Source organism: Delphinapterus leucas, chromosome 17, assembly GCF_059928025.1.
Source record: "Delphinapterus leucas isolate spDelLeu-1000000601 "Yukka" chromosome 17, BTC_Dleu_Yukka2, whole genome shotgun sequence".
Classification (NCBI taxonomy): domain Eukaryota; kingdom Metazoa; phylum Chordata; class Mammalia; order Artiodactyla; family Monodontidae; genus Delphinapterus; species Delphinapterus leucas.
The window spans coordinates 38,418,045-38,441,593 of NC_143145.1; the positions used below are offsets into that span (position 1 = coordinate 38,418,045).

Consider the following 23,549-nt stretch of genomic DNA (forward strand, 5'->3'; position numbering starts at 1 on the left):
CTACTGCAAATAGGAAATGATTTTAGCAATTTATAAATAACCTTTACTCATTTCACGGAAGTTGAAACTTAATAATACTCATCAACTCACTTGATCTAGAAAGGCTTCCTTAAAACTGAAAATTAAATACGGGGTAAGGAAAAAGTAATAAAAATGAAAGACAGAGATACTACTTTTATACAGGATAAAAGTGGAAGAATTCATCACAATATGCTGCTGCCCAGACCTGTTTGCTTCTTAGATTAGAAAATTTTTGGTAGAAACTCCTTAAAATCACTATTATACCTTAACAAAAACACTGAAAAGAAATGTAATGTGGGTCAAAGAAAGAAGTCAGAAAAAAATCAGTTTCTGATGACAAAACCTCAAAGACACAATGAAATTAGGTATGAAGGGAAATTCAATATATTTTCATCTTCTCAAAAAATAACCTGAGAAATTTCTATCTCATTTAGAAATGTCACTTTGCAAAAATTCAAAAACCTTCACCTAAAAATTGGACACAATCAGGCCCCATTTCTGGCAGATATGGGTAATAAGCAATATGCATAATCCCTATTAAGGCTATGATCAGATTAAGTAAAATGAGTATGAAAATAACCATTAGGATATATTTTATCCAAATTTAAGAAAACCCTTTTGCCTAACAAACGTAAGGTACAGCCGCATGGCACAGGGATATCAGCTCGGTGACCACCGCCTGGAGGGGTGGGATAGGGAGGGTGGGAGGGAGGGAGCTGGAAGAGGGAAGAGATATGGGAACGTATGTATATGTATAACTGATTCACTTTGTTATAAAGCAGAAACTAACACACCATTGTAAAGCAATTATACCCCAATAAAGATGTTAAAAAAAAAAAAAGAAAACCCTTTTGCAATTAATTATGTTACTTTAATAGGTATGTAAAAAAAAAATTAAGTGTACAAGCTAAGATTTGTTTATGTAAAACCTGACACATCCCAAAAGTTAAAAAAATATCAAATACTAATAACTATTAAAATTGGTTAACATAAACAACTAGGTTTAATAATTTCTTAAAATTGGTTAACATAAACAACTAGGTTTAATAATTTCTTACCTGTATCCCATCTTTAAGTTTCAAAATACATTCCATTGTATTGATGGTAATTACCACTGGTTCTGAACCCAGTTTTGTCCACGGTACATGGATCCTCAGTTCGTGAATATGTCCACTTAAAAAAGTGAATGGTAATTTCAATTCCTTAAAATACAAAATATTAAAGAAAATTTAGGAAGTGCTTAATATTTTTTTCATTCTAATATCCAAAATACTTTCTGAAAAGAAAAATAAAATTTCCAACACAAAAAATATTCTGGAAATTACTTTTCATCAAAAAAGAGCATCGAGATACGTTCGGTACATTACTCCTTTCTGCCCATGGACGCCGCCAAGCAAGCATCGTTGACGTCTCCCTCCTCCACTGCCGTCACGTCTAAGTCAGAGTCTCCCAAAGAGCCCGAACAGCTGAGGCAGCTCTTCATCGGAGGTTTGAGCTTTGAAACAACCAATGAGTGTCTGAGGAGCCATTTTAAGCAATGGGGAACGCTCACAGATTGTGTGGTAATGAGGGATCCAAACACCAAGCACTCCAGAGGCTTCTGGTTTGTCACATATGCCACTGTGGAGAAGGTGGATGCAGCCATGAATGCAAGGCCACATAAGGGATGGAAGAGTTGGGGAACCAAAGAGGGCCGTCTCAAGAGAAGATTCTCAAAGACCTGGTGCCCACTTAACTGTGAAAAAGATTTTTGTTGGTGGCCTTAAAGAAGACACTGAAGAACATCACCTAAGAGATTGTTTCGAACAGTATGGGAAAACTGAAGTGACTGAAATCATGACTGACCAAGGCAGTGGCAAAAAGGGAGGCTTTGCTTTCAGTTTAACCTTTGATGACCATGACTCCGTAGACAAGACTGTCATTCAGAAACACCACGCTGTGAATGGCCACAACTGTGAAGTAAGGAAAGCCCTATCTCAGCAAGAGATGGCTAGTGCCTCATCCAGCCAAAGAGGTCGAAGTGGTTCTGGAAACTTTGGTGGTGGTCGTGGAGGGGGTTTTGATGGGAATGACAGCTTTGGTCATGGAGGAAACTTCAGTGGTCGAGGTGGCTTTGGTGGCAGCGGCGGTGGTGGTGGATGTGGTGGCAGTGGGGATGGCAGTAATGGATTTGGTAATGATGGAAGCAATTTTGGAGGTGGTGGAAGCTACAATGATTTTGTCAATTACAACAACCAATCTTCAAATTTTGGACCCATGAAAGGAGGAAACTTTGGAGGCAGAAGTTCTGGCCCCTGTGGTGGTGGAAGCCAATACTTTGCCGAACCACGAAACCAAGGTGGCTATGGAGGTTCCAGCAGCAGCAGTAGCTATGGCAGTGGCAGAAGGTTTTAATTACTGACAGGAAACAAAGCTTAGCAGGAGAGGAGAGCCAGAGAAGTGACAGGGAAGCTACAGGTTACAAAAGATTTGTGAACTCAGCCAAGCACAGTGGTGGCAGGGCCTAGCTGCTACAAAGAACACGTTTTAGACAATACTCATGTGTATGGGCAAAAAAACTCAAGGACTGTAATTGTGACTAACTGTATAACAGGTTATTTTAGTTTCTGTTCTGTGGAAAGTATAAAGCATTCCAACAAAGAGTTTTAATGTAGATTTTTTTTTTCTCACCCATGCTGTTGATTGCATGATCATGACACTGAATAAATGTCTTTAAAAAAAAAAAGGCAGCATCAATGGACCTCCCTGGTGGCACAGTGGTTGAGAATCCACCTGCCAATGCAGGGGACACAAGTTCGATCCCTGATCCGGGAAGATCCCACATGCCTCAGAGCAACTAAGCCCATGCACCACAACTACTGAGCCTGTGCTCTAGAGCCCACGAGCCACAACTACTGAAGCCCGGGCACCTAGAGCCCGTGCTCCGCAACAAGAGAAGCCACTGCAATGAGAAGCCCGCGCACAGCAACAAAGAGTAGCCCCCACTCTCGCAGCTGGAGAAAGCCCACGCACAGCAACAAAGACCCAGCACAGCCAAAAATAAATAAATAAATTTATTTTTTTTAAAAAGCAGCATCAAATAACTTGTTAAACTATAGTTAATGATAAACTACAAAAACTTATTGTGCAAGTTACATTTAATAAGCTACTTAACCTGTGTAGGCCTCTATTTCTTATTTTGCTAAATGGAAATAATAACAGAATATGATTGTAAGGCAAGTTTAAAGAGAATGGAATTAAAGATAGGAGAATGACCTGACAAAATAAAAATGGACCAACTTAGAAAAAAAATTTATTGAGCTTTACCTAATTAAAGATTGTACCTGGATACTATTTGGTCATAAACTCTAAGTGTTTTCTGACTGGTTTCCATTATTATTAAAAAGGTTAGACGTATGCTAACGCATGTATATGGAATCTAAGAAAACGGTACTGATGAACCTAGTGGCAGGGCAGAAATAAAGATACAGACGTAGAGAACGGACCTGAGGATACAGCAGGGGAAGGGGAAGCTGGGACAAAGTGAAAGTAGCATTGACATATACACACTACCAAATGTAAAATGGATGGCTAGTGGGAAGCTGCTACATAGCACAGGGAGATTAGCTCAATGCTCTGTGATGACCTAGAAGGGTGGGATAGAGGGTGGGAGGGAGGCTCAAGAGGGAGGGGATATGGGGATATATGTATACATATAGCTCTGATTCACTCTGTCGTACAGCAGAAACTAACACAACATTGTAAAGCAATTATACTCCAGTAAAGATGACCAAAAAAAGGCACTTCCTCTCAAAAAAAAGTTAGAAATGAAAACGTAAATGTTACCACAATCACTTTATACTAAATTGTTTCACCTTCAGATAAAATGTTACAAACCAACAAAAGAAAAAAACAAATTTGTATTTGGACTATATCTCAGTCACATTCTTGTAACTCTATTTGTGAAAGTTAAGATAAATATTAAGCTATTCATTCATCTAAGAATTGTCCCTTACTTGGTTTAGCAACATAGCTAAATATATACAGATATAGTACAGCAAAGTGGTTAAGACCAATAACTCTAGAGCCAGCACAAGTGGATTTAATCCTACCTCTGCTACTTACTAGCACAATGACAATAGGCAAGTTGTATTAAAGTATGTGTGTCTCAGTTTCTTTATCTGTAAAACTGGATAATAGTAGTGTGTTTGAGGATTAAATGAATTGATTTATATAAAGCACTTAGGACACTGTCTTCCTCAAAGAGCAATCAATATAAAGATGCTAACTATTTATTATTACAAATGTATAAGCCTCCTTTATGTCTTCACAAGTTTTTTTAAAGGGCAGAATACTAAAAATCTATTTCTACTATTCTAATGGAATGTCACAATTTTTAAACAGTTCTCATTATTTCATTAATTTTAAAGATGCAGTACTTTCTCCCAGCATTAATCAATGGAACAGATTATATTTTGATCAGTGTCCATAATGAAGACAATGTTTACTGAGCACTTACTGTGTACCATACACTGCTTTAAGCACTTTACCTGAATGCAAAATTTAATCTTTGTAAGTACCCCAAAAAGTAAATACTATTATACCCACTTTACAGATAAAAAATCTGAGGCATGGAAAGGTCAACTAACTTTCAAAAATGACTCAGCTAGGAGCTCTGTGACTCAAAACCAGAAACTATGATGCCAGAGCCCTTCCTCTTATCAACAACTATACTGCACCTAACTTTCATTATGAGCACTGAATACATTTCCATTGGTTATACATCCATTTGGATAATGTTCCAATGACATCTCCATCTCTACCCTTGACTTGTGTAACAATGATACGTTTGTGAAATGGCTACCAAAACCGCAGTCTATGGGCACAAATTGGCTTTTCTTAGGGAGAAGTTAAAAGACACCTGAACCAAACTCAAGACCTTGGTATCACCAGAATGCTACTAATCATCTGAATAACTAACAAAACACTAACACAAGAGGCAGCATTCTACATTAAAACATGGAATTTTGAACCATATGGCCCATGTTGGAGATCCAACTGAAGTTCAACACTTATTAATTATATGACTATAAAGCAAGATCATTTCCATTTCCTCATCACAGAGTTGTTGTGATAAACAAATAAGAACACATTTATGCCTTGTAAAAGGCAAAAGAAAATGCTGACTGTTATAATAAATGGATCATCCTGAGGTAACCACAAAGAAATGATTTTCTTTTCATTCCTTTTCCTTCTCAAAATATATTGTACAACTTAAAAATATTCTATTTACTTGTAACTACTCAGAAATACATTGTGAAAAATACATCCCTAAAACCAGAATATCTATGGCTGCACAAAGGATATAGTAATGAAAAATTTAGAGTATTGACTAGCTCTCATAAATATAATTCTAGGTAAGCAATTTAAAAATATTCTCACACAGAAAAAAGGGATACTTGAAAAATGAATATAGCAGGCCACAAAAGCAAAAATAGATGAAAAGGACTACATCAAACCTAAAAACCTCCACAGAGCAAAGAAAGCACTCAGCAAAGTGGAAAGGCAACCCACATGAGAGAAACTATTTGTAAACCATATTATCTGATAAGGGGTTAAAATCTAGTATCTATAAAGAACTATGACAACTCAACAACAAAAAAACAAATAATCCAATTTTAAAAATGGGGAAATGACTCGAATAGACATTTTCAAAAAGCATATACAAATGGCCAACAAATAGAGGAAAACATGCTCACCATCATTAATTGCCAGAGAAATGCAAATCAAAACCATAATGATATATCATCTCACACCTGTTATAATGGCACCTATCCCCCCCAAAAAAAAAAACCCACCACAGGAAGTGATAAGTGTGGTGAGTATATGAAGAACATAGAACCCTTGTGCACTGTTGATGAAAATGTAAAATAGTGCAGCCACTACGGAAAACAGTACGGAGATTCTTCAAACAATTAAAAACAGAATTACCATATGATCCAGCAATCTCAGTTCTGAGCACAAACTAAAAAGAACTGAAACCAGGATCCTGAAAACATATTTGTACAACCATATTTTTTGCAGCATTATTCACAATAGTCAAGAGGTGGATACAACCTAATGTCCATTGAAAGATAAATGTATAAAGAAAATGTGGTATATACACATGACGAAATATTATTCAGTCTTTAAAAAGGAAATTCTGTCATATGCTACAACATATAATGAACCTCAAGGACATTGTACTAAATGAAATAAGCCAGTCACACAAAGACAAATATTGTTTGATTCCACTTCTATAATGTACCTAAATTAGTCAAATTCTTAGACACATAAGTAGAACAGTGGTTGCCAGGGGCTGGGGGAAGAGAAAAGGGAAGTAGTTTTTCAGTGGGTACAGAATTTAAGTTTTGGAAGATGAAAAGTTCTAGAGATCTGTTGAACAACAATGTATTGGGTTGGCCAAAAAGTGCATTCAGGTTTTTCTGTAATACATTATGGAAAAACCCAAAGAAACTTTTTGGCCACCCCAATATATATAATTAACACAACTATCCACTTAAAAATGCTTAAGATGGTAAATTTTATGCTATATGCTTTTTACCACAAAATAAAAATGAATGTAAGACAGGACTTCAAGAATTCTAAGTTAGAAGGTTGGCAAATCCTCTCCCCAGAAAGCAGTGACAAAACTGGACAAAGTTATTAAAAACAACAGAAATCTCAGGGGCAATAAGGGAAGGCTACCCTGAGGTCACAACAGCAGTTGGTGCAAGAAACTAAACAGAAGACCAGCCAGAAAATTAACAGAGAAATCCAGAGAACAAGACAGCCAAAGATGGCCTTGCTATGACCTCAGTATCCCTGGTAACCTGGAAAGCTGTATGTATGTGCCAGGCTGTGCTTACTTAGATGACACGACACTGGAGAGACCCCTAACAATCTACTCATCCTTGGTTGACCAAGAAGCCTTGTAAACAGAGTAAGTAAAAACATGTATCAGATTTGTAAACTCCTTGAACTTTGAAAGCATTATCTAGTACATGCATATGTCCCATGCCAAAGAGCAGAAGCCTTATTGGTTCAAAAGCTTAAACAACCTCTAGCCAATCACTGGCTGATGACTCAATTACAGTGACCCAGGGGTAATCCCTAGAAAGCCAAGCCTAAAAACAGAAAGAATTGGGGGAGGAAAAAAAAAAAAAAAATGAGCACAGTCATCGGAGGCCACACTGCAGAGGAAACAGACACCACAAATTTAGCCCAGGCAAGGCACTAAACAAATACATAAACCAACAGCAACAACAAATATCCCCAGAGAGAAGAAATCAGAATGCAGAGTTGCTAAAGCATATTATCCAAAACGCCCCGTTTTCAACTAAAAATTGTGAAACATGAAAAGCATGCAAAGTAGTCAAGAGAAACTATCTCTGAGGATGCACAAATGTAGGACTTACTACACAAGGACTTCAAAACATCTATTATAAATATGTTCAAAGAAATAAAGGAAGCTATATTTAAATAATTAAAGGAATATATGACCACAACGATTCATCAAGTAGAGAATACCAAGGATGAGATAGAAATTATAAAAAAAAAACCAAATAGAAATTTTTGAGTTTAAAAATACAATAAACAAAATTAAAAATTCACTGAAAGAACTCAACATCAGATTTGAGCTGGCAGAAGAAAGAATCAGCAAATCCACACCCAGACATATCGAAGCAAAAACTTTGAAAGCCTAGGACAAGAAGAAAATCTTGAAAGCAGAAACAGAAAATCAACTTGTCACATACAAGAAAACTCTTAGTAGATTAAAAGCTAACTTGTCATTACAAACAATAAGGGCAAAAAGGCAGTGAGATGATATATTTAAATAACAAAAGAAAATAACCATCAACCAAAAATCCTATATCCAGCAAAAGTATACTTCAAAAATGAAGGTGAAATAAAGGCATACCAAAATAAAGTCTCAGGTAATTCTTTGTAACAGAATACTAAAAGAAGTTCTTTGGACAGAAAGGAAGCAATACCAGATTGTAACTCAAAGCCACACAAACAGCACTAATAAAAGTATATATGTAGATAATTATTAAAAGACAGTATAAATGTTTTCTTCTTTTTTCTTCTGATTCAAAAGGCAATCACAAAAAACAATTATAACATTGATATATTAGGTTTATAACAAAGAAATGCAATATATGTGAAAATAGTACCACAAAGGAGGGAGAAGAAATGAAGCTATAGTAGAGAAAGTTTCTGTACTTTAATGGAATAAAGTCAGCATTAATCTCAAATAGACTGTGATAAATTAGATGCATATTGTAATCCTCTAAGCAACCACTAAGAAAATAACTCAAAATAAATTAAAAATCAAAGGAATTAAAATGCAATACTAAAAAATATCTACTTAATAGTAAAGAAAGTAGCAAAGGATTATGAGAGAAACAAAAAAGACATGAGACACTCAGAAAATAGCAAAATGGTAGACAGAAATCCAACCATATGAATAAAAACAAAATGTGAATGGATTAAATATTCCAGTCAAAAGGCAAAGATTCCTTCCATGTCCTGGCTATTGTAAATAGTGCTGCAATGAACACTGGGATGCATGTGTCTTTCTGAAATACGGTTTTCTCTGGGTATACTGCCAGTAGTAGGACTGCTGGGTCATATGGCAGTTCTATTTTTAGTTTTTTAAGCAACCTCCATACTGTTCTCCATAGTGGCTGTATCAATTTACATTCCCACCAACAGTATAAGAGGGTTCCCTTTTCTCCACACCCTCTCCAGCATTTGTTGTTTGTAGATTTTTTGATGATGACCATTCTGACTGGTGTGAGGTGATACCTCACTGTAGTTTTGATTTGCACTTCTCTAATAATTAGTGATGTTGTGCATCTTTTCATGTGTTTGTTGGCCGTCTGTATGTCTTCTTTGGAGAAATGTCTACTTCGGTCTTCCACCCATTTTTTGATTGGGTTGGGTTTTTTTTTTTTTGACATTGAGCTAAATGAGCTTTTTGTATATTTTGGAGACTAATCCTTTGTCAGTTGCTTCATTTGCAAATATTTTCTCCCAATCTGAGGGCTGTCTTTTCATCAACAGAGGAATGGATAAAGAAGATGTGGTACATATATACAGTGGAATATTACTCAGCCATAAAAAAGTAATGAAATTGGGTCATTTGCAGAGATGTGGATGGACCTAGAGATGGTCACAGAGAGTGAAGTAAGTCAGAAAGAGAAAAACAAGTACCGTATATTAACACATATATGTGGAATCTAGAAAAATGGTATAGATGATCTTCTTTGCAAAACAGAAATAGAGACACAGACATAGAGAACAAATGATGCCAAGGGTGAAGGGTGGCGGGGTGGAATGAACTGGGAGATTGGGATAGTGATACTATGTATAAAATAGATAACTAACGAGAATATACTATATAGCACAGGGAACTCTACTCAATGCTCCATGGTGACCTAAATGGGAAGAAAATCCAAAAAAAGGGGATACATGTATATGTATAGCTGATTCATTTTGCTATACAGCAGAAACTAACACAACAGTGTAAAGCAACTATACTCCAACAAAAATTAATTTTAAAAAAAAGGCAAAGATTGTCAGACTGGATTTTAAAAACTAGTAAGATCCAACTATATGCTCTCCACAAGAGACATAGTTTAGATTCAGAAACACAAATAGGTTGAAAATAAGAAAAAGGTGTGTTTTTTTTTCATTTTTCTGTATAGATACAGATAACAGATTGGTGGTTGCCAGAGGCAATGGGGTGGAAAGTGAACGAAATGGGTAAAGGTGGTCAAAAGATACAAGCTTCTAGTTATAAAATTTAAACAGTCCTGGGATATAATGTACAGCATGGTGAGTACAGTTAATAACACTGTATTCCATATTTGAAAGGTGCTAAGAGAGTAAATCTTGAAAGTTCTCATCACAAGAAACAAAACTTTTTTAACTATGTATGGCGACAGGTGCTAACTGGGCTTACTTTGGTGATCATTTTGCAATATATACAAATATCAAATCATTACATTGTACACCTGAAACAATATAACACTATATGTCTTTTACACTGTAATAAAAAAATTAATAAACAAGATCCCAGGAAGTCATGTGATCCAGTTTCTTGCCTTGAATACATCAAATCACCATATTTTCTTGCTATTTAGGGAAATGGTATGGTATTCTATTTTAGGCATATAAAGAATTTTAATTTCTATGATCTTAATTTCCAGCAGTATTTTCCCCTGGTTTTCATATGAGTGTTCTCCATTGCAAGTAAGTAACAATTAAAAACAGTTTATCCCAGTCATAGGTTGAAAATACAGCAGATGAAATTTTAAAGAATTGTTGAAGCCAAATAACATGTCTGTAAAACTTTCAAACAGCGTGGTACCAGGCTTGAAGAAATACAACACAAGGCAAAAGTGGTAAGATAGTTTAAAATGCAGTGTACTGAGGGGAAAAAGAAAAGAACATGTATCATGCAACCAGTAACCATAAGAGAGGTAATTACCCTATTATCAGATAAAATAGACTTTAAGAAAAAAAACTGTTACTAAAGATAACATGGGACACTTTATAATGATGGGTAAATTCAAGAAGAAAATATATACAAATGAACTTATTTACAAAATAGAAACAGACTCACAGATTTCGAAAACAAACCTATGGTTACCAAAGGGGAAACGTGGTGGGGAGAGATAAATTAGGAGTTTGGGATTAACATACACACACTACCATATATAAAATAGATAACCAACAAGGACCTACTGTATGGCACAGGGAACTCTACTCAATATTCTGTAATAACCTACATGGGTAAAGAATCTGAAAAAGAATGAGCATATGTGTATGTATAACTGAATCACTTTGCTCTACACCTGAAACTAACACAACATTGTAAATCAACCATACTCCAATAAAATTTTTTTTAAAAAGAAGAAAATATAAAACATATATGAGCATAGCAACAGAGCCCCAAAATACATAAATCAAAAACTGACAAAAGTGAGAAGAGAAATAATTCAATAACTTACAATAATAAACAGAACAGACAGAAAATCAACAAAGATATAGAAGACCTGAAAAACACTATCAACCAATTTAGACCTTACATCTATAAACCATTCCATCCAACATCTGCAAAAATACACTGCTATCTCAAGGAAAATCAGAAAACGTTTGAACTGAATGAAAATAAAAACACAACATACCAAAATTCATAGGATGCAGCTAAAGAAACGTAGAGCTGTAAATGGTAAATGTCTATAGTAGAAAAAGAGAACTATCTCAAATCAATAACCTAGGCTTCTACCTGCAGGCAGCAGAAAAACAAACTAAACCAAACTAAACAAGCTAACCCAAACTGAACAAACAAAAACAAGGACCACAATACCAAAAAAGGCAGGAGAGGAAGAGGGCAAATGCAGTTAAACTATTGTAAGATTATTCAGGAAATGGTAAGAATGCTAATTTAAGGTAGATGCCAATAAGTCAAATATCCATTTTGTAATCTTTAGAGAAGCAACTGAAATAATTTTTAAAAGAGTATAATTAAAAAGACTTTAAGGCAAAAAGAATTACTAGCGTGAATGAAAGAGGGACATATTTCAGAATTATTTTTTTTAAGTATATTCAACAATAAGGTATCACCGTACTGAATCTGTATGCACTTAACAATGTAACTTCAAGGTATATAAAGTGAAGGTTGGCAAAACTATAAAAGGGAAGTAGACAAATCCACAATCATAGTTGGAGATGTTAACCATTAACATACCTCTCTTAGTAACTGACAGAACAAGCAGACAATGAAAATCCATATGGATTTATAAGATTTGAAGAACTCTAATAACCAATTTGAAGCAACTGACATTTATGGAAGAATAAAGCAACAACTGTAGGATACACATGTCTCATCAATTACACATGGAATATTTATAAAAATAAAATTTTGACCATGTACTAAGTCATAAATTATAATGGATCAAAATTATAGAGAATGTGCTGACCACAATGCAGTTAAATTAGAAATCAATAACAGAAAGATAATTATTCACTAAATGTTTGGAAATTAAGCAACACACTTCTAAATAACCCATGGATTACATGAAATCAAAATGAAATTTTTTAAGCTGAATAATAATGAAAAGACAACATATAAAATTGTGGTGATAAAGCTAAATAGACGGTTAAAGAAAAATGTACAGTATTCAATGCACATATTAGAGTAGAAAAGGGCTGAAGAAAATCAACAACCTAAGCTTCCACCTCAAGAAGCTAGAGAAAACAATGGCAAATCAAATCCAAAGAAACAGGAAAAAAAAGAAATGATTAAAAAAAATAAGAGCAGAAATACATTACGGGGACTTCCCTGGTGGCGCAGTGGCTGAGAATCCACCTGCTAATGCAGGGCACACGGGTTTTAGCCCTGGTCCAGGAAGATCCCACATGCCACAGAACAACAAAGCCTGTGTGCCACAACTACTGAGCCTGTGCTCTAGAGCCCGTGAGCCACAACTACTGAGCCCTCATGCCACAACTACTGAAGCCCACGTGCCTAGAGCCCATGCTCCACAACAAGAGAAGCCACCACAATGAGAAGCCTGCGCGCCGCAACAAAGAGTAGCCCCTGCTCGCCTCAACTAAAGAAAGCCCGTGCACAGCAAAGAAGACCCAACACAGACAAAAATAAGTAAATAAATAAATAAATTTATTTAAAAAAAGAAAAGAAATACATTACAAAGAAAGCAGGAATACAATAGAAAAAAAATCAATAAAGTTGGGTTTCGACTAATTTTAATAAAGCCCTAGCAATACTAATGAAAATACAAATTACTAATATAAGCATTGAAAAGAGGATATCATACCAGTTCCTAGATTTTTTAAGGCAACTTTAAAATGAAAAACAAACAAAAAAAACCAACTTTATGGCTTAAATATGACAACTTAGAGCAGAGGCAAGCAAACTTTTTCAGTAAGGAGCAGATAGTAAATATTTCAGGCTTTTGCAAGCCATGCAGACTCTGTTCCAGCACTTAACCCTGTCGTTTTAGCTTTCAAAAGCAGCCACAGACAACATGTAAACGAACGAGAATAGCTGGGCTCCAATAAAATTTTATTTACAAAGTTAGGCCCACACCATTGTTTGCTGATTTTGAGGAAATGGAGAAATTCCTTGAAAAGCGTAACTAACCAAAACTAACAAAAGGAGAAACAGAAATCTAAACAGTCCTATATCTGTTAAAGCAATTAAATCAGGAATTAAAACTTTCCAACTAAGAAAACTCCTAACTAGTATGACTTCATGATTAATTTTTCCTAACATTTAAAAAACTGGTAAGGGGCAGCGGAGGGATAAATTGGGAGACTGGGATTGACATATACACGCTACTATATGTAAAACAGATAACTAATAAGGGCCTACTGTGTAGCACAGGGAACTCTACTCAGTACTCTGTAATGACCTATATGGGGGAAGAATCTAAAAAAGAGTGGATATATGTATATGTATAACTGATTCACTTTGCTGTACAGCATAACTAACACAACACTGTAAATCAACTAGACTCCGATAAAAAATTTTTTAATTAAATTTAAAAAATGTTAAAACTAATAAAGGAAAAAAGTTGGAGATTTCACATTTCCTGATTTCAAAACTTACTACAAAGTCATGGTAATCAAAACAATGTGATACTGACATAAAGACAGACACACAGATCAATGGAATCATATGGAGGGCCCAGAAATAAACCCTCCTATCAATGACCATTTCATTTTCAAGAAGGGTGCCAAGATCATTCAGTAGCGAAAGGACAGTCTTTGACAAACGATGTTAGAAAAACTGAATAGCCATATGCAAAAAAATATGAAGTTGGATCCTTGTACCACATACAAAAATTAACTGAAAAGCGATCAAATACCTAAATGTGAGAGCTAAAACTATAAAACTCTTAGAAGAAAACATAGGGGAAAAGCTTCATGACACTGGATTTGGCAATGATTTCTTGGATATAACACCAAAAGCCCAGGCATCAAAAGAAAAAGTTGTAAGTTGGACTTCATCAAAATTTAAAACTTTGGTTCTTCAAAGGATACTATCAACAGAGCCAAAAGGCAACCCACAATGGGAGATGATACTTGCACATCATATCTGATAAGGGATTGATACCCAGAATATATAAATAATTCCTACAACTCAGTAACAAAAAAAACTTTTTAAAATGGGCAAAGGACTTTAACAGACATTTCTCCAAAGAAGATATACAAGCAGCCAATAGCACAGGGAAAGGCTAAAAATAATAAACTTACCGAGTAACAGCAAAAAATGTGAAGTAACTGGAACTCCCACACATTACTGGTGAGAATGTAAATTGGTACAACCACCCTGGAAAACTATTTGGCAGTATCCATTAAAGCTAAATATATGCCTGCCTCCTAGGTATGCATCTAAAGGAAATCAACACCTCTATCCAATACAAGAATGTTCTTAAGAGCTTTCTTCATAATTGTCAAAAGCAGAAAAAATCCAAATGTACCTCAAAAGGAAAATAAATATATAAACTGTGAATCTTTATACCAAGGGAATACCACAAGGCAATACAAAGAATAAACTGTCATTCATTCAAGAACCTGGGTTAATCTTGGCCATAATGTCGAACAAAAGAATTCAAACACAAGTGATTCTCATTTAAGTTTCAAGAACAGGTTCAAGAAATTTATCTGTGTTGATAGAAGTCAGAATACAAGTCACTTGTTTTAGGGGTGAGGTACTAATTACAAAAAGGCAAGGAGAGCGTTTTGGGGTGCAGGAAGTATTTTATTTCTTGATCTGGATAGTGGTTACACAGGTGTATGCATATGCAAAATTTGAGCTGTATACTTAGGATTTGTGCTCATTAAAAAACAATGAAAATATTAAGATAATCAACCTTGGAGAGTGGAAGGGGAAGAAACCAAGAATATTATTTCTCAGCGTTAACTCCACGTTATTCCATAGTACAGAAAGCAGTGGAATATAACTAAAAGTTACTAATAACATCACCATCAGATTGTCTTCCCTTAGCTCCTAAAAAGCAGTTGGTCTCTGACTCCTGAGTTCCCAGAGATAATTTTTGTATTCTCAAGCCTAAAAGAATTGCCTGGCATATGTTAATAATAAGTGTACTAAGTGAATTAATAAATATATGAACTTTGAAGTTACAGTTCATTTACATCAGACCATTCCCATGTTAAAAAAAAAGAAACAAAAAAAGTGATTAAGAAAGAAGTTTTCAACTATGCTGGCATTCTCAATCTGTCTGTCTATTCAATATTCTGAGGATGTCATGGGTAATGTCATTTTTCCCACTGAGAGAGCTTTCCTCAAGATGTGACCTTGCTGTCTTTCGCACCCCTTCGTTCCCCAAAAAGGAAAAAGAGAATATTTTCCAGCGTCATACAGAATCCTAGCAATGTAAATTAGCATATTCGGTAAAGCTTAAGAACTGAGTAACAGAGTGAACAATTCTGACAAGAACAATGAAATTTTTTTTCTATCTGTTGCGGCAATTTGGGGGATTATGATTCTAATAATCCATCACTAGTAACAAACCATAAAAAAAAAAATTCTGTAAAGCAAGGTCTCTAGTTCAAGATAGCCCAAAATACATTAGCAGAAAAACTAAGCTTTTAAAGCATAGTCAGTGTAGGAAAGCACACATTACTTCCAAGCAGGCTGAAAATGTTTCCAGTGACAGCTACACCGCTTACCTGCTCCAGCACATCCAATTTTAACTCCAGCTTGCTGAGAACCACGTCTCCGCCCCATAATGAAAGCTGTAGATCTGACGGCTTTAAGTTTTTGATGTAGCGATTCACATAGCTCATTAAAATTGGAGTCACATATGACTCCAGCATTCTTTAAGGTACAGAGGAGTCAAAGTCAGAAGCTGAAAGGGATAAAGACAGAAACATTAGAGGTAACTGAGTCTGTGGTGCATTCCTTAAGGAAAAGGCATTTCTCAGGAAAGGCTGAAGAGGCCGAAAAGCAACAGTCCCCACCAAAGCGGCCGCTCGCCTTCTCCCAGAAGCAGAGAAAACTCAAATGGACTCTGCTCCAGCCGCGACTGCCTCACTAGTACAACTCCCCTCAACTCGCCTGGCGAGAAGTGGGAGGAAGAGGTGGTGACCTAAAGAAAGCGGGTCCCCTGGAGTGGGAAAATGAGGAGAGGCAGGCTCGCCTTTGGCCGCCGCACCCCTCCCTTAGCCAGCCCAGCCGCCCCAGGAGGCCCTCGCCCCCCGGAACCCGGCCGGATCTACCACCGTAGAAACAGAGCCAGAAGCAGGCCGTACGCCTCTCGCCGTATTGCACCCTCGGGTGACACGCCGAAGAGTACCGTGGCGTCTCCTTCACCTCCCGGTACCCGGCACCCGCCTGCTGAGGCGGCGCAGCTCCCGTACAGCGCACTTCCGGGTGTGCCCCGCTCGGTGCTCGAAACAAACTAACCCTCCACCGCCACCACTCGACTCCGCAGCAGGGCCGGAGTTCTCAGGCTGAATAAGCCATTCAGTGCGTCTTCTAGGAGGAGACCGCTGGCCCTCGGCCAGCCTGCGTCTCCGCTCCTACCCAGCTAGTGTTTCGCACAAAGCTCTAGGAAGTGCGCGGGGGAGGTGGGCGGACCGGTAAAGCGGAGACACCGGAGATCCGGAAGTGGTGCTGCGGCAAGAGAGCAGCTGAGGTGGATATCGAGTCCGAGTGAGGAAGCACGGAGGGCCCATAGGTCCGATGAGGAGGAAGAAAGCGGGTCCTAGTGTTTAAAGCCCTGAAAACCAAGTGGCTTTTGTTTTTCTTAGGAAATGGAAGACCTGGAAAGAACTTGGGTTCAGTGCGCAGAGCAGTAATAATAAGGCTGCAGGTGGGGTGGGGGGTAAATTTAGATCGAGAGCTTCATTCGCGGGGGGAAAGGAGAAGTTGAAGGGATCAGGATTAGGAGAATGCGTTTTGACCAAACGTGTAGACGAGCTCTCGCGTTCTTTTACTCTGGCGAAGGAGTGGTTTAGTATGTTTAAATTTGTGCGGGGAAGGAATAAAGAGAAAATCGTGGAGGTCCATTGGATTGTAGTCCGATATATGGAACTTCAGAAAAGCGGTAGGAATAGCAGAAGGAAATAAGACTCTTAGAGAAAGTGAAAAGAAATAGCTGATAGATAATGAATTCAAAGTTCTTTAAAAGTCAGTATTGGTTTTATTAGGCTGAAATGAATGTATAAAATACTACCTTTCCTTCTAGTACTTTGCAAGCTTACGAAGTCAAGAAACTCAAACACCCAACACCGGATAAACACCTATATACTGGGCTTAAAGTGATAGCATAGGACATGCTGCCTAATTATTGACCAGTATTTACTATTTTTGGTAACCTCTGAAGAAGACACCTACCACTGCATTTTGAAAATAGACTTTCCTTACAAGGTTATTAAAATATCCACCCATGTTGTCGTTGCATTTAATTGAAAACACTTCCTAAGTAAATTCCTAAAACTCTTTATTGGAATTCGATTTAAGATTTCTTTTCTTTTTAATTTTTGAATTTTATTTTTTTATACAGCAGGTTCTTATTAGTTATCCATTTTATACATATTAGTGTATGTATGTCAATCCCAGTCTCCCAATTCATTGGTGATATGATGAAGTTGAGGTTTCTTGAAAGAGTTTTAGAAACTGCCATAGGAAAGAGGCATAAGTGAGGATGCCAAGGTGTTTAGATCTGTTTTGTTAATGAAAATAAGGAACTAAATTTCAAAAAGAAAGAAGGTGGGGGGTTGGAGAAAGAGGAAGGAAGGAAGGAAAAAAAAAAAGGAAAGAGAAGCAGCTAATGGCTAATTCAGAGCAGGTGTCCTCTCACAAAAAGCCTTGATGAATAACCCAAGTAACTTGGGTCTTATTAAAGCCTACTAAATCAGCCAAGTAAATTATCCAAGTAATTAGTTATCTGCTTCACTTGAAAAGTGAAGAGGTTGAAGCCATGGCTCAGAAGTTTTAATATAAATGGTTGCACAAATTGTTTGAAAGCCCTAGGTGGTCTAGAGCAGGAGCTCCAAGTCCTGTTATTCTGCTAGGGAAGAAAAAGGGCCTAGTCTTATTTGTGTGGCAATTTAATAAATGAGACCAATATATTAAGATAAATTAGCCAGATATTTTTAACAACTTTATTGGACTATAACTGTTTACAATAGTGTGTTAGTTTCTGCTTTATAACAAACTGAAACAGCTATACGTATACATATATCCCCGTATCCCCTCTCTCTTGCAACTCCATCCCACCCTCCCTATCCCACCCCACTAGGTGGTCACAAAGCACTGACCTGTCCTCCCTGTGCTAAGCGACTGCTTCCCACTAGCTATTTTACATTTGGTAGAATACAGAAATCCATGCCAGTCTCTCACTTCGCCCCAGCTTATCCTTCACCCTCCCCGTGTCCTCAAGTCCATTCTCAACGTCTACGTCTTTATTCCTGTCCTGCCCCTAGGTTCTTCATAGCCATTTTTTTTTAGATTCCATATATATGTGTTAGCATACGGATTTGTATTTCACTTTCTGACTTACTACACTCTGATAACAGACTCTAGCCCCATCCACCTCACTACAAATATCTCAATTTCGTTGCTTTTTATGGCTGAATAATATTCCATTGTATATATATATGCCACATCTTCTTTATCCATTCATCTGTCGATGTACACTTAGGTTGCTTCCATGTCCTGGCTATTGTAAATTGAGCTGCAGTGAACACTTTGGTACATGAATGTGTTTTTTGGGTTTTTTTTTTAACATCTTTATTGGAGTATAATTGCTTTACACTGGTGTGTTAGTTTCTGCTTTATAACAAAGTGAATCAGTTATACATATACATATGTTCCCATATCTCTTCCCTCTTCCAGCTCCCTCCCTCCTAACCTCCCTATCCCACCCCTCTAGGTGGTCACAAACCACCTAGCTGATCTCCCTGTGCTATGTGGCTACTTCCCACTAGCTATCTATTTTACATTTGGTAGTGTATATATGTCCATGCCACTCTCTCACTTTGTCACAGCTTACCCTTCCTCCTGCCCATTTCCTAAAGTCCATTCTCTAGTAGGTCAGTGCCTTTATTCCTATCTTGCCCCTAGGTTCTTCATGACTTTTTTTCTTATATTCCATATATATGTGTTAGCATACGGATTTGTTTTTCTCTTTCTGACTTATTTCACTGTGTATGGCAGACTCTAGGTCCATCCACCTCACTACAAATAACTCAATTCCGTTGCTTTTTATGACTGAGTAATATTCCATTGTATATATGTGCCACATCTTCTTTATCCATTCATCTGTTGATGGACACTTAGGTTGCTTCCATGACCTGGCTATTGTAAATAGAGCTGCAATGAACATTGTGGTAACTGACTCTTTTTGACTTACGGTTTTCTCAGGATATATGCCCAGTAGTGGGATTGCTGGGTCGTACGGTACTTCTATTTTTAGTTTTTTAAGGGACCTCCATACAGTTCTCCATAGTGGCCGTATCAATTTACATTCCCACCAACAGTGCAAGAGGGTTCCCTTTTCTCCACACACCCTCCAGCATTTATGGTTTGTAGATTTTTTGATGATGGCCATTCTGGCCGGTATGAATTGATATCTCATTGTAGTTTTGATTTGCATTTCTCTAATGATTAATGATGTTGAGCATTCTTTCATGTGTTTGTTGGCAAACTGTATATCTTCTTTGGAGAAATGTCTGTTTAGGTCTTCTGTCCATTTTTGGATTGGGTTGTTTGTTTTTTTGATATTGAGCTGCATGAGCTGCTTGTAAATTTTGGAGATTAATCCTTTGTCAGTTGCTTCATTTGCAAATATTTTCTCCCATTCTGAGGGTTGTCTTTTGGTCTTGTTTATGGTTTCCTTTGCTGTGCAAAAGCTTTAAGTTTCATTAGTTCCCATTTGTTTATTTTTGTTTTTATTTCCATTTATCTAGGAGCTGGGTCAAAAAGGATCTTGCTGTGAGTTATGTCATAGAGTGTTCTGCCTATGTTTTCCTCTAAGAGTTTGCTAGTGTCTGGCCTTACATTTAGGTCTTTAATCCATTTTGAGTTTATTTTTGTGTATGGTGTTAGGGAGTGTTCTAATTTCATTCTTTTATATGTAGCTGTTCAGTTTTCCCAGCACCACTTATTGAAGAGGCTGTCTTTTCTCCACTGTATATTCTTGCCTCCTTTATCACAGATAAGGTGACCATATGTCCGTGGGTATATCTCTGGGCTTTCTATCCTGTTCCATTGATCTATATTTGTTTTTGTGCCATTACCATACTGTCTTGACTACTGTAGCTTTGTAGTATAGTCTGAAGTCAGGGAGCCTGATTCCTCCAGCTCTGTTTTTCTTTCTCAAGATTGCTTTGGCTATTTGGGGTCGTTTGTCTTTCCATACAAATTGTGAAATTTTTTGTTCTAGTTCTGTGAAAAATGCCAGTGGTAGTTTGATAGGGATTGCATTGAATTTGGGTAGTAGAGTCATTTTCACAATGTTGATTCTTCCAATTCAAGAACACAGTATATCTCTCCATCTATTTGTATCATCTTTAATTTCTGTCATCAGTCTTATAATATTCTGCACACAGGTTTTTTTGTCTCCTTAGGTAGGTTTATTCCTAGATATTTTATTCTTTTTGTTGCAATGGTAAATGGGAGTGTTTTGTTCATTTCACTTTCAGATTGTTCGTCATTAGTGTATACGAATGCTAGAGATTTCTGTGAATTAATTTTGTATCCTGCTACTTTACCAAATTCATTGATTAGCTCTAGTAGTTTTCTGGTAGCATCTTTAGGATTCTCTATAGGTAGTATCATGTTATCTGCAAACAGTAACAGCTTTACTTCTTCATTTCCCATTTTTATTCCTTTTATTTCTTTTTCTTCTCTGATTGCTGTGGCTAAAAATTCCAAAACTATGTTGGATAATAGTGGTGAGAGTGAGCAACCTTGTCTTGTTCCTGATCTTAGTTGGAAATGCTTTCAGTTTTTCACCGTTGAGGACGATGTTGGCTGTGGGTTTGTCATATATGGCCTTTATTATGTTGAAAAAAGTTCCCTCTATGCCTACTTTCTGGAGGATTTTTATCATAAATGGGTGTTGAATTTTGTCAAAAGCTTTCTCTGCATCTATTGAGATGATCATATGGTTTTTCTCCTTCAGTTTGTTAATATGGTGTATCACATTGGTTGATTTGCGTATATTGAAGAATCTTTGCATTACTGGGGTAAACCCCACTTAATCATGGTGTATGATCCTTTTAACATGCTGTCAGATTCTGTTTGCTAGTATTTTGTCGGGGATTTTTGCATCTATATTCATCAGTGATATTGGCCTGTAGTTTTCTTTCTTTGTGACATCTTTGTCTGGTTTTGGTATCAGGGTGATGGTGGCCTCGTAGAATGTGTTTGGGAGTGATCCTGCCTCTGCTATATTTTGGAAGGGTTTGAGAAGGATAGGTGTTAGCTCTTCTCTAAATGTTTGATAGAATTCGCCTATGAAGCCATCTGGTCCTGGGCTTTTGTTTGTTGGAAGATTTTTAATCACAGTTTCAATTTCAGTGCTTGTGATTGGTCTGTTCATATTTTCTATTTCTTCCTGGTTCAGTCTCAGAATGTTGTGCATTTCTAAGAATTTGTCCATTTCTTCCAGGTTGTCCATTTTATTGGCATAGAGTTGCTTGTAGTAATCTCTCATGATCTTTTGTATTTCTCCAGTGTCAATTGTTACTTCTCCATCTTCATTTCTAATTCTATTGAATTGAGTCTTCTCTCTTTTTTTCTTGATGAGTCTGGCTAATGGTTTATCAATTTTGTTTATCTTCTCAAAGAACCAGCTTTTAGTTTTAGTGATCTTTGCTATTGTTTCCTTCATTTCTTTTTCATTTATTTCTGATCTGATCTTTATGATTTCTTTCCTTCTGCTAAGTTTGGGGTTTTTTGTTCTTCTTTCTCTAATCGCTTTAGGTGTAAGGTTAGATTTTTTATTTGAGATGTTCCTTGTTTCTTTTGTTTTTGTTTTTGCAGTACGCGGGCCTCTCACTGTTGTGGCCTCTCCCGTTGCAGAGCACAGGCTCCGGACGTGCAGCCTCAGTGGCCATGGCTCACGGGCCCAGCCACTCGCGACATGTGGGATCTTCCTGGACCGGGGCACAAACCCGTGTCCCCTGCATCGGCAGACGGACTCTCAACCACTGCACCACCAGGGAAGCCCTGTTCCTTGTTTTTTAAGGTATGATTGTATTGCTATAAACTTCCCTCTAAGAACTTTTTTTGCTGCATCCCATAGGTTTTGGTGTGTCGTGTTTTCATTGTCATTTGTTTCTAGGTATTTTTTGATTTCTTCTTTGATTTCTTCTGTGATCTCTTGGTTGTTAAGTAGTGTATTGTTTAGCCTCCATGTGTTTGTATTTTTTACAGATTTTTTCTCTGTAATTGATATCTAGTCTCATAGTGTTGTGGTCAGAAAAGATGCTTGATACGATTTCAATTTTCTTAAATTTACCAAGGCTTGATTTGTGACCCATGGTATGGTCTATCCTGGAGAATGTTCCATGAGCACTTGAGATGAATGTGTATTCAGTTGTTTTTGGATGGAATGTCCTATAAATATCAGTTAAGTCCATCTTGTTTAATGTATAATTTAAAGCTTGTGTTTCCTTATTTATTTTCATTTTGGATGATCTGTCCACTGTTGAAAGTGGGGTGTTAAAGTCCCCTACTATGATTGTGTTACTGTCGATTTCCCCTTTTATGGCTGTTAGCATTTGCCTTATGTATTGAGGTGCTCCTATGTTGGGTGCATAAATATTTACAATTTTTATATCTTCTTCTTGGATCTATCCCTCGATCATTATGTAGTGTCCTTCTTTGTTTCCTGTAATAGTCTTTATTTTAAAGTCTATTTCATCTGATATGAGAATTGCTACTCCAGCTTTCTTTCGGTTTCCATTTGCATGGAATATCTTTTTCCATCCCCTCACTTTCAGTCTGTATGTGTCCCTAGGTCTGAAGCGGGTCTCTTGAAGACAGCATACATACGGGTCTTGTTTTTGGATCCATTCAGCCAGTCTATGTCTTTTGTTGGGAGCATTTAATCCAGTTACATTTAAGGTAATTATCGATATGTATGTTCCTATTAATTGTTTTGGGTTTGTTATAGTAGGTCTTTTCCTTCTCTTGTTTTTCCTGCCTAGAGAAGTTCCTTTAGCGTTTGTCATAAAGCTGGTTTGGTGGTGCTGAATTCTCTCAGCTTTTGCTTGTCTGTAAAGGTTTTAATTTCTCCATCAAATCTGAATGAGATCCTTGTGGGAAGAGTAATCTTGGTTGCAGGTTTTTCTCCTTCATCACTTTAAATATGTCCTGCCACTTCCTTCTGGCTTGCAGAGTTTCTGCTGAAAGATCAGCTTTTAACCTTATGGGGACTCCCTTGGGTGTTATTTGTTGTTTCTCCCTTGCTGCTTTTAATGTTTTTCCTTTG

At 37.0% G+C, this 23,549-nt stretch overlaps 2 protein-coding genes across 14 annotated transcripts in view; one reads left to right on the top strand and one right to left on the bottom strand.

The window, feature by feature from the left end:
• Positions 1-16,674, bottom strand: part of VPS13B (vacuolar protein sorting 13 homolog B) — a 795,150-nt gene extending 778,476 nt beyond the window's left edge. For 5 of the 13 annotated variants that reach the window (XM_089898533.1, XM_089898534.1, XM_089898531.1 and 2 more), the window contains exons 1-3: positions 16,321-16,483; positions 15,772-15,950; positions 1,080-1,223 (exon numbers count right to left, since the gene is read on the bottom strand). In XM_089898533.1, the coding sequence (XP_089754659.1) occupies positions 1,080-1,223; positions 15,772-15,918 (291 nt within the window). In that variant the 5' untranslated portion in view covers positions 15,919-15,950; positions 16,321-16,483. The other 8 variants (XM_022584711.2, XM_022584714.2, XM_089898526.1 and 5 more) reach the window with 7 other exon arrangements.
• Positions 1,365-2,764, top strand: LOC111180388 (heterogeneous nuclear ribonucleoprotein A1-like). The gene is given in 2 exon segments (XM_022584717.3): positions 1,365-1,684; positions 1,686-2,764. Coding segments are annotated over 2 exon segments (1,014 nt in total). The 5' UTR covers positions 1,365-1,400; the 3' UTR covers positions 2,416-2,764.
• Positions 16,675-23,549: the final 6,875 nt, after the last annotated feature.